General features: G+C 41.5%; 1 protein-coding gene across 1 annotated transcript in view; it reads left to right on the forward strand.

The window, feature by feature from the left end:
* The window catches only part of RAD54L (RAD54-like (S. cerevisiae)), a 37,445-nt gene that overhangs the window by 25,122 nt on the left and 425 nt on the right, over nucleotides 1-11,898 (forward strand). The window contains exons 10-17 of the mRNA XM_006839717.1: nucleotides 4,828-4,954; nucleotides 6,277-6,351; nucleotides 6,489-6,619; nucleotides 7,065-7,175; nucleotides 7,338-7,461; nucleotides 7,806-7,884; nucleotides 8,235-8,414; nucleotides 11,657-11,820. Coding sequence (XP_006839780.1) covers nucleotides 4,828-4,954; nucleotides 6,277-6,351; nucleotides 6,489-6,619; nucleotides 7,065-7,175; nucleotides 7,338-7,461; nucleotides 7,806-7,884; nucleotides 8,235-8,414; nucleotides 11,657-11,820 — 991 coding nt within the window. The remainder of the gene's footprint in view (nucleotides 1-4,827; nucleotides 4,955-6,276; nucleotides 6,352-6,488; nucleotides 6,620-7,064; nucleotides 7,176-7,337; nucleotides 7,462-7,805; nucleotides 7,885-8,234; nucleotides 8,415-11,656; nucleotides 11,821-11,898) is intronic.

An 11,898-nucleotide genomic window follows, 5' to 3' on the forward strand; every position in this document is an offset into this window, starting at 1 on the left:
CTTATTTGATTGTTCCTGTAGCACTTTCCTGACTTCTTCCTTATTTTTCTCAACTGTATTGTATAGTGTTTTGATACATTTTATAATACATTTTTCTGAATTCCTTGTCAGACATTTCCAAAGCATGCCCATCTTCCAGTATGGATTGTAGGTCTGCTTCCAGCTCATTTGCCTTAGTCACTTTATCTCGTTTCTAGACATGTGTGGATATGGTCATCTGCTTCTGTTTTTTGGGCATCTTCAGGGGTTATCTGTGGCCTTAATACTTAGATGGGTATGTATTTTGGTATTTTTTATGCTTTCTGATTGCTTCCAGGTAGATGTGATCAGTAAATGGGCTTTCCTTTTCACTCTTCTTGAGAAATTTCAAGATGCCACTGTTGGTCGTTTTGACGATAAAACGATAAATTAAGATTTAATTTTTGGCCTATTTCCTTTTTTATCTGCTTGTCTCACTCCACAATCCCCATTCAGGGCTTTTTTCAAGTTGGAAACAGTTCAGGGCCGGCTGTGGCCATTTGGTTTTAATTGGAAACTGTCTCTTTAAATTTCGAGGAGCTCTGTGCGCATGCGTAGTAGAACCCTCCGAGGATGGGGCAGGGGTGCCTACTAGCTCAGGCACCCCTATAGTCACCAGAATGGAGGTGCGCAGACAGCAAGGGACCCATGAACAGCTATCAAAAGAAAAGAATGTCCACACCTTTATCTCCATGCTTCTGCCAGGCGTCTGTGGCTGCTCTGATCCTTCCCCTGCTTGTTCTCACCCAAGATGGTGGCTCTTGGAGCAGCTGAGCGTCCTGGACTAGAAAGCAATGGATTTCTTACTTCTGCCACAAATTCCCCAGCTGTAAGCCTTCCAACCTTCTAAATATTCCTCTATACGTGGTTCAGTGTTCTGGGACTATCCCCTGAGCCTCCTTGGTCGGGTATTCTTTGTTGTTGTTGTTGGAGTTCTTTATTGCACTTCCACCAGATCCGCCATCTTGTTTGTTCTCCATTTCATTTTTTACAATTTCCAGTTCTTTTTAGATTCATACTTTGTACATGTTCCGATTACTAATGGATGTTTACAGCTATTTCTCTTCCATTTTGAGTTGTGCCCCATTAGCAAATGAAGGTGGGCTTTACTCCATCATGGTCAACTCTACTTAGAGGAGGCAGGCAGCTCTTCCCCAGTTGCATTTTGAGTGTCTTCCAATCTGAAGGGCTTATCATTTGGCACTATATCTGACAATATTCTGGTATTTTCTTCACCATGTTTCAGTATTCAGTATTCTGGTACTGACAGTGTTCCACTGCTACTCATAAGTCAGTGACTAAATATTTGGAAGTAGTCCATCTCTTCTTTTTCCTTGTCTGTCTTCATCTGGAAGCTCAACTGAAACCTGTCCACTGTGGGTGACCCTGGTAGTATTTATAATACACGTGGCATAGTTTCCAGCATCACAGCAACACACAAGCTACCACAGTACAACAAATTGACAGACAAGTGGTGGTACTACTTTGTAATGTCAGTTTTTTTTAATAAATAAAATACGCTATTTTATTTCTGGGCTCTATTCTGTCCAGACCTATTTGTCTGCCAGTGCTATTCTGTCTTGGTTACTGTAGCTTAGTTATAACTCCTGCTATTTAGTGTGAGTCTTCCAACTATATTCTTATTCTTATGTATTGTCCTGGGTGTTCTTGATCATTTGTATTTTAATTTCATTTGTTAATCATTTATGGTTTTATACAAACTAAATTTGTGCATGTTTGATTAGATTTCTCTTTTTTAATTATGTAATCTTTCTGAATTTTTATTGTTTATAGTTGTTTGATGTTGCTAGGTACAAATTCAATTGATTTTTATATATTGACTAGACCTGGCTAATACTCTTTTTATCTTGCAAACTTGTTCCAATAATTTCTGTAGATTTTTCTACATGCCATCTGCAAATAATGACAGTTTTGGATCTTCCATTTGTTTTTTTTTATTTTACACTGAATAGAAATTACATTCCAGTGCAAAGTGAAGTGGTTACAATGAATATCTCATTCCCAATCTTCGGTGAAATAGTTTCAGTATTTAACTATGAAATAAAATGTTTGCTTTTTTTCTTTTTGGTAGGTATTTGACACATTAAAGATCTTTCCATCAATGCCTTCACTTGCTTCCTAGGAGCTAAAATTTTTTTTTTTTTTTTTTTTTAATCATGAATGGGTGCTTAATTTTTGTTTGTTTGAAGCACAAAAAACATGATTTTTCTGTTATTTTTCATTATTGCAGGGATTACATTAACTGGTTTTTAAACATTTAATTAATCTTGTACTCCTCAAATGAATCCAGTTTGAAATAACACTGTTGTTTTTAGATACTATTGAATTTGGCTTGCTAATGTTTAGGAATTTTGCATCTATGTTTGTGACAGAGATTGGCCTAAAATATTCGTTCCTTGTAATGTTATTGTCAGGTTTTGGTATCAAGGTTATGCTAACCTCAAATAAAGGTTGGGAAGTGTTCCCGCTTTTTTTTATTACAAGAGTTCATGTAATATGTTTGTCATTTCTTAAATGTTTGAATGAATTCACCAGAGAAGAATCTGAGCCTGGAATTTTCTTTGTAGGGAGTTTTTAAAGTTGTGTGTTTATTTTCTTAATTTTGTGTAGGATTATTCAAATTTGTAATTTCTTTTTTCTGTTTTGGCAAAATTTTGAAAGAATTTGGCCAGTTCATCTTCATTAAAAAAATTGTCAGAGTTATATTTTCAGTGTCTTAGAATCTGTAATGTGACTCATTTTTTTCATTCCTGATGTTGGTTATTTGTGCCTCTCCTCCTTCTCCCAATCTTGAAAGGATTTATCTATTTTATTAGTGTTTACAAAGTACTAAATTTTGGCTATGTTGATTCTATTTAATATTTTGAGATGGATACTTTGATTGTTGATTTTTCAGCTTTCTTTTTTTTAAACATACGACTTCTAAGTGTGGCTTTAACTACATTCCATAATGTTTGAAATGTGTGCTGAAATCTCTCACTGTGATTGTGGATGTGTTTTTTACTTCCGATGGGTTTTGCTTTTATGTATTAATGCAGTTTTTAAGTGTATGGCTGCTAACGGAAAGGTCGGCAGTTTGAACCCACCAGTTTGTCCATGGAAAGATGTGGCAGTGTGCTTTCCTGGAAACTCTATAGGGCAGCTCCATTGTCGTATAGAGTCCCTATGAGTCAGGATTGCAGTTTTGGGTTTTTTGTTGTTCTTATTTTGAGACTATGTTGTTAGAACAAATTTAGAATCATATCCTTTTATTTTAGAGTCACATGATCTCATTTGATTTGAAAGGATGGATCTTACCACAGTGTTACAAAAAGATTGTAGGAAGCAAAAAGAAAAGCAGGGACAAATAATTAGGAAGCAGTGTTCTAGGTAGAAATGATAGTGGTTCTAAGGTAGTAGCAGTGGTCAGATTTAAATTTTTTTTTTTTTTAATGTTTTATTGTGAATTATGTGATAGTTTACATGGGAGAACATTAGCTTTACATTCATCCTATCATATTTCATTTCATTGCCATGGTTACAATCCCCTCCATGCATCATCAACCAACCATAGGGTATACCCTGCAAGCCTGCCCCCTGGTCATCAGCACACAGCCCCTCTCCCTCTCTGGGTCCCCAGTGAGTGGCTCCATCTTTCCATGTCATCGTCTCTGCCTCCATCTCTGGCATCACTGTTTCTCTGGGTAGTGTCCCACACTCCACTCTTCTCCCTTGACAGTCCCAGGGACCTCTGCTCCTGGACTACAAAGTCAACCACTCCCCTCTTTTTGCTACAAAATGTCTACATTCCCAACCCTCACAGTCAGTCCTGATATTGTTCACTGTTGTGCCACATGAGTGCCATCCCCATCTCCTTTCATTAGCCCTGCCCAGACAGATTGGATACTACTCAGTGGAGATTATACTTTCCCCCACCTCTCTGGAACTAGACTCCATCTTGAAAGCTTGTAAGCCAGTCACTTCTTGCCTGTGTAGCCCCCCCCCCACACACACACACACATTGGGTAGCCAATGTCCAAGTTGCCCATCCCTGTCTACCCTGTGCACCAAGGGGGTGGGAATGATCCTCACTGTAAAGATTTGTTCCCTCTTTTGAGCTTCTGCATCCATAGGTGTAGGTCTATGAATTGACCCTTTTGTTTTTATGAAATGTCTCTCTTTATCTGTAGAAATGTTTCTTGCCTTAATATCTACTTTGATATCAGATAGTTTTACCATCTTTTTAGTTATTATTTCAATGGTGTATCTTTTTACATTTTAACTTTAACCTTTCTGTTTTATGCTTATGTTTGACCTATCTCTTATAAGCAGCATCTGGGCTTTTAAAAGAATTCAATCTAACAATCTGTTTCTTAAATGGAGTATTTAATCCACTTACATTTAATATAATTAAGGATTTGTTGTTGTTGCTACACGTCGTCACGTCGGTTCCAACTCATAGTAACCCTGTATATGGTTTTCCGAGGAGCAGCTGGTGAGTTTGAACTGCTAACCTTGTGGTTCAGATCAACCAGTGGTCCTGTGCTTATCCTACAGTGCCACACCAGGTCTCCAGTTAATTATTTAGTTGGTTTTAATCTGCCCTCTTCCCTTTGGCCTTTCAGGTCTCCAATATTTTTGGTAGTTTTCTGATCCCTTCAAGTACAAATTGCTGTATTTTGTTTAGCTTTGTTCTTCTTAGCAAGAATGTTTGTCTGTAACAAGCTAGTCCACTATTATTGACAGTGAGAAACTATCCTCCCACATTCTTTAGTACTTTCATTTTCCCCTCTTCTGTCTGTTTCTCAGGGACTGCCCATGAATTCAAGAAGCATTTTGAGTTGCCAATTTTGAAGGGTCGAGACGCAGCTGCCAGTGAGGCAGACAGGCATCTAGGAGAAGAGCGCCTTCGGGAACTTATTGGCATTGTAAATAGGTAATGGTGGTGTGGGTGCTGGGCTAGACAATACCCCTCCTCGGATGCTGGCAAGCGAGGTCATCAGAATTGCCTCCCACAGCATCTGAGGCTAGTCCTTTGGAGCCTCAGCCTCTGTAGAGCCCTCAAGGGCCAGGGTTCTAGGACGGGAATGGGATCTGTACCCCTCACTGTGGTCAGCTCCTTACTCTTCTCCTGGCCTGGGTCCTGTGCTCTGATTTTGGGCTGCCTTTAAGGATCCCTAGTGACTCTGGAGTCCTGGTGTGATTCTGTAGGATAAGCACTGCACTGCAAGGTAGTTTGAATTGCGAAGTCAGCAGTTCAAACTCCCCAGCCACTCCTTGGAAACCCTATACAGGGTTGCTAAGAGTCGAACTGACTCGATGGCACTTAACAACAACAACAGTGACTCTCTAGGCTAGGTGTTACATTGCTCCACAGGCGAAACATGAGGCTATCTTTTTCAGAAATCCTATATAGGGTCCTTATGAGTCAGAGTCGATTCGATGGCAGTGGATTAGAGTCTTGGAATGACATGGTAGGATAAGAACTGGACCGCAAGGTCAGCGGTTCAACCCAACAGCTGTTCCTTGGAAACACTTTACAGGGTCTCTATGAGTCAGAATTAACTTGACAGGCACTTAATAATAACAATGGTGAGAAAGCTGATGTTGATCCCTTGGAGCTTCAGAAGCTTTCTGCCATCTTCCTTCAAGGCCCAAAGCCCTTCTGTGACAGGTAGAAGTAGATCTGAAAGATAAGTATGGCTCCCAGGAGGGCTTTCCATGGACACATTACCCATGGGGAGAAACATCCTGGTCTCCTGTTGCAGGTTTGCAGATTTCAAGGTTACATACTGAAGAGTTCCTCTGCTCCTCCTAACTATCTGGCCACCCTCCCTTCTAATTTTAGATGGTAGAAGAGAGTCAGGGTGCCTGATCCCTGCTTTTCCAGTAGATATGGCCTTAATTTTGTTGAGCCTGAGGCCATGTGGCAGGCATTTGGACTAATGCAAACAGAAAATTCCCTAAGGACGTTTAGTGGTTTGCGTCTTGCTTGTCTTTCTGAGCACTGGATTCAGTTGGAGACTTGTCTCTTCTCTTAAAGACCAGCCAACCTGTTGGAGAAAAAAAGTGTTGTCAGTCTAACCTAGACTGTTTAGAAGGGTCCTATTCTCATAACTGAGGCAGCTGACATAGATAACTTTTGCCAGCGGCTGACATTTGATAACTACAAAAAAGAGCCAGTCTTGGTCCTTTGGATGTAGCATTTAGCATGGTGGTTTTATAAGCCCCTTGACTTTTAATCCTTCTTTTCTCCAGGTGCCTGATCCGGAGGACATCTGATATCCTTTCTAAATATTTGCCTGTGAAGATTGAACAGGTGGTTTGTTGTAGGTACTGGACTTGATTGAGGGGGTATAGAGTGAGTGAGTAAAGGTTTAGTTTCTGAGGCATGGCTGGGCTGTTGGGGTATCCTCAGAGGGTAGAAGTGTGGTCTAGCCTGTCCTACTCATCTAACTGCCTTTTTTCAGGCTAACACCCCTTCAGACAGAGCTATACAGGAGGTTTTTGAGACAAGCAAAACCAGCAGAAGAGTTGTGTGAGGGCAAGATGAGTGTTTCTTCCCTTTCTTCCATCACCTCACTGAAGAAGCTATGTAATCGTGAGTTGGGCCTGTGCCATATCTGTCATCTATGAGATTGAGCAGAGGGAAGGCTTCCACAGATGGAAGATTGTTCAGAATGTTCATAAAACCAGACCCTTTGCTTTGTAAAATTTAACTTATTCTCTGCCCTGCCCATCTTGATGCATGGTGTGTATGTATGAGAGAGTGCGCGTGTAACAGTGCACATGTATGCGTATAAAATGTATGTTGGGCAGGAGGAAAAAGAGAGAAAACTTGCTCTCTCTGGTATAGCTCCCCTTCTTGTTTGGTAACTATACTAGTGAGCAAGATTGTCCATCATGGTCTATATATAGCACTGACTGCATACTTGGCATTTGAGATGGTAGAAACCAAGAACATCTGGTGAAGAAGGCTTTCTGGGCCAAGCTTCTAGAGAAGGTCTGAGTGAACACTAAAGTAGAAACTTTTTTTTTCTTTTTAGATCCAGCTCTGATATATGATAAGTGTGTGGAAGAGGAGGATGGCTTTAAGGGTGCCTTGGACATATTTCCTCCTGGGTATAGCTCCAAGGCCATAGAGCCTCAGCTGTCAGGTGATCCCTTGGGAGTCCTCTGGGAGAAGGGTGGACATGGGGTGGAGGAGTACTGTCACTTTGTGCTATAGCTATTCTGTCTCATGGCAGGATATCAAGAGTAGGAGTCCTCAGCCACTTGTGGAGGACCCATTGGGGGCTTATAATTACTCCTCTCCCCAGGTAAGATGCTGGTCCTTGATTACATTCTGGCGGTGACCCGGAGCCAAAGCAATGACAAAGTAGTACTGGTGTCCAATTACACGCAGACACTGGACCTCTTCGAAAAACTCTGCCGAGCACGAAGGTAGGGAAGAGCCTGATTAGACTGCCAGAGTGGTGTCACCTCTATTGGCCCCCTAGGAATATTAGGTATTCTGATTGGTGGATATGGACCAAGATGTAGGTACTGGAGGGACTTCCAAGAGATACCTGTTCCCTTATTGTTTGATGGCTCTAGCTCCATCTCCAAGCAGAACAGCTCCTGGCCCTTCAGGTATTCCCACAAAACAGAGTCCTATACCCTAATTCCCTGCTCCTTAATTTGGGCGTTTAGGACCTCAAGCTGTATGAATAACCTAAACCATAGTTAGTTCAGCCCCTTCAGTAGTTCTGGCTCCAAGGGGCTGTTTCCTTCTTTGGATTCTTTAGGTACTTGTATGTCCGTTTGGATGGCACAATGTCTATCAAGAAGCGAGCCAAGGTTGTGGAGCGTTTCAATTGTCTATCGGTAAATACACAGCCCCTATCTACCAATAATAGCACAGCTCCTTACCCCATGCCACCAATGCTAGAACAGCAGAATTAAGGGTTGACAGAGAAGCTATAAAAGGGCCCTGCTTCAGTATGCCTTTGGTTTTTCTTCTGGTAGGTGTGGTTAAGTTAAGCTGGTTGGTGATGGCTGGGCTGGGAACTAATTTTATGGGGTGGGAAACTCGAGTAAGCTGACAAATTGGTGGTTCTCAAAACTGTTCTGAGCATAGGAGTACCAGAGGCATGATGGGAAAGAATGGGCTGGGCTGAACAGTATCCCAGTTAGACTGTAAGAGATTCTTTCCCCACTGTATCCCCTCTTCCCAGAGCCCAGACTTTGTCTTCATGCTGAGCAGCAAAGCTGGGGGCTGCGGCCTCAATCTCATTGGGGCTAACCGACTGGTCATGTTTGATCCTGATTGGAACCCAGCCAATGATGAACAAGCTATGGCCCGCGTCTGGCGCGATGGTCAAAAGAAGACCTGCTATATCTACCGCCTGTTATCTGTAAGAACGGTGATAGAGGCTGGAGTAGGGGTGGGGAATGAGACAAGACCTTTGGGACTATCTTGGATGTTTGTTAGTGTCTCTCTTTGGCCTCTGGTGTTGTAGTGGTTACAAATCAGGCTGTGAACTGCAAGGTCAGCAGTTCGAAACTACCAGCTGTTCTGCTTAAGTTGAGGCTTTCTGCTCCCGTAAAGATTTATAGCCTTGGAAACCCTGTACAGGGTTGCTATGAGTCTATGACGTTAGTCTGGAGAGCCCTTGACTCATCTCACACCCCACTCCAAATTGTTATTAAACAAAACTCCCCTGCTGTCCCTCATACCAGCTTCTATACTATTTGCCTTATAGACTTCTCCACTGCACGTCCTAAGGACCTAAGAAGTGATAATTGGCATTCTACAAGCTCCGAGTTACACTTTCACCCCATCTATCCCAAAGTTCCTCCTTTGAAGTTCATGTTGTCCCACTCGATGACCCTCATTTCTACCTTGTTAGAACCATCTTGTTCTGCTATTTTCCTGATTAATTAATGAGTTTGTATACTTGCTTAGCTTTTTTCCCTTCCCCAAATCTTGCTATTACCTGACTGACTTCAAGGACCATGCAATTATCCAAGTCTTCATGTTTACTTGACCTCGTCTCTAGTGGTTAGATAACTCCCCGTTATCTAACTACTCTTATGGCCGTAGTCTGGAACGTAGGACTTTTAATAACTATCATGTAATTCTCATCTCTTGTTCTTCCAACTTTCTCATGTCTTTATACCCACTACATCTTCAATCAAATATCCCTAGAAACTGTGCCCACCCCACGTCTCAATCTTATCACCTCCCATCTTTTTGTTTTTCAACCATCCTGATCCTGTGTATTCTTTCAGCTACTCTTTACCTAATACCCACTCTATTTGCATCATTTCTGTGGTTCTCAGCATTTACAGATTGGTACCACTATAAATACATGATTTTTACTTTGGACTGGGCCCTATTTTATTTTCAACAACCACTTCAGATCTGCATTGTTGTTGTCACTGAATTGATTCTGACTCAACAAGCTGGTGGGTTTGAACTATCAACTTTGTGGTTAGCAGTCCAGTGCTTATCCTACAGCCACACCAGAACCCCATTACCTCAAGTTTCATACCTAATTTTGCCCTTCATTCTTTCTGCTAATTATCTTATTTTACACTTCACAGAGCAAATGCAGACTATAAGTCATGAATTTGCTCACCTCTCTTCCCTTCCCACCTCAGAGGAAGAGGATTCCTTTTGTCTATATTCAGGTTTTGTCCTTTCAGCTCTGCTCTAGCCCTAGACCCTACTCCCATTATTCGTATCTTAGTTTACTAAGTTTTCCTTTTTAATTCCCCTGAGTCTATAAATGAGTAAATGAACTTAAGTAACTCTTTGTGATGCTGTTCAGTAAGCACTGGACCTCAAGATTGGTTTGAACCACAAGGTCAGTGGTTCAAACTCACCAGCTGCTCCTTGGAAACTCTATACAGAATTGCTTTGAGTCAGAACGGACTTCACAGCACTTAACTTTAAAAATAATTTGAAAAAAAAACCTGCCCTATTCTAGCTACTACCTTGGGTTACCTTCCATTCACTGTTTCACTGTTAAGTTTTTTCCAAAGCCTGCAGATTAACTTGCCTCCCCATCTTCTGTTCACTTATCAGACTTCACCAGTGCTATGCCATTGAAACATTTTTCAAGTATACAGTTGGCTTCTTAATTGCCAGACTATTGGTTTCCTCTTAAGTGTATCTGAAAGTTGTCTCTATTACTCTTTAAAGTTCGGATTTCTTTGGAAACTCCATTTTGATTCTCCTACCTCTGTGTTTAAGAAGCCCAGGTAGCATAGTGGATTACGAGTTGGACTGCTAACCACAAGATCCGTAGTTTGAATCTACCAGTAGCTCCACAGGAGAAAGATGAGGCTTTCTGCTCCCATAAAAATTCACAGCCTTAGAAACCCTGTACACACAACCACTATTACCACCTCTGTGATTTGGTGTTGTTGAGTGCCATTAAGTCGGATTCAACTCATAGCAACCCTGTATAGTGTTTCCAAGGAGCAGCTGGTTAGTTTGAACTGCTGACCCTGTGGTTCAAACAGACCTTGTGATCCAGTGCTTTATCCTATAGCACCACACCATGTACACTCACTATATTGACAAGTCTCAAACTAAATTTTTAACCCTTATCTCTTAGCTGAGCTCTAGACCCATATTTTAATCACCTACTATACATTTCCATTTGAAAGTCTTATGAGTACTTTTGATGCATCCTGGCTAAACTCAATCTGAATTCCATCATTTAATGACTCCATTATCCATCCATCCCATACATGGGAATCATCTTACTGGGCTATTCTCTGTCTCCTAATAGTCAAACTTTTACCTTAATCTAACCTTCTTCTTTCTCTCCATCCCTTGCTAAAACCAAAGTCACTTTTACTTGAATGTTGTAGCGTCTACCTAATTCTTTACATTGTATGTATCCCTCCTAACTTACTCACATTATTACTTCTAGAATTGAGCATTCTAAAAATTTTGGTTTTAGTTTTTATCACTTCCACGCCAAGCTCTTCAGCCGACCATCCAAAGTTCTTCATAGCTGTTTATTATATTTCTGCCATCCTTTACTCCAGCCGAACTCATAGTCTTCCAAGAGGCCAGACTTGTTCCTATCCTGTGCCGGGAGTGTCTTCTCTTACAAACCACCTACTTATTTTCCTAATTTAGCTCAAAGATAATCTTTACTTTCAAATTTTTTAGTATTCAGCCATCCCTCCTGTGAGTCCCTAGGCATCCTATAAAGGTTTCCATCACTGTACCAATTTATTTGTATGTCTGTCTCCCACTGGTCTTTATCAATTCAAGGTTAGGTATCTTCATTCTGGCGTTAGCACAGGACCTGGTATAGAGTAAGTGCTCAAATGAAGTTTGCTGGATGAATGACAGAGGCTTGGACTTATTATGGTGACCTGGTAATGGTACTATGGAAAAACCTCAGCTTACTTTGAAGGGGGAATTTAGCTAGGCCCTTACACCTTCCATTGAGATAATAACCCAGGTGGGTAGACAAACATACAAGGGCATGCTCCCAGGAGAGCCTAGAAAATAGGGCTCAGCTGAGCAAAGGATTTACTTATAGAACTCTTTTTAGTTTCAACCCCTGGGTTTCCCTGCACCCTTTTAATGGGAATAACTTAACTCCTCCCTCTCTCCTAAACCTCCCAGGCAGGAACCATTGAGGAGAAGATTTTCCAGCGTCAGAGCCATAAGAAAGCACTAAGTAGCTGTGTGGTAGATGAGGAGCAGGATGTGGAGCGGCACTTTTCTCTGGGAGAGTTGAAGGAGTTGTTCACCCTGGATGAGGCTAGCCTCAGTGACACACATGACAGGTGGGTAGAGAGTGCCTTTGCTGTTTTTTTTTCTCTGAGCTCTCTGCAGAGCCTGGTGACGGAGTCTGTCCTCTGCCT

Source organism: Chrysochloris asiatica, unplaced genomic scaffold (genome assembly GCF_000296735.1).
Source record: "Chrysochloris asiatica unplaced genomic scaffold, ChrAsi1.0 scaffold00026, whole genome shotgun sequence".
Classification (NCBI taxonomy): domain Eukaryota; kingdom Metazoa; phylum Chordata; class Mammalia; order Afrosoricida; family Chrysochloridae; genus Chrysochloris; species Chrysochloris asiatica.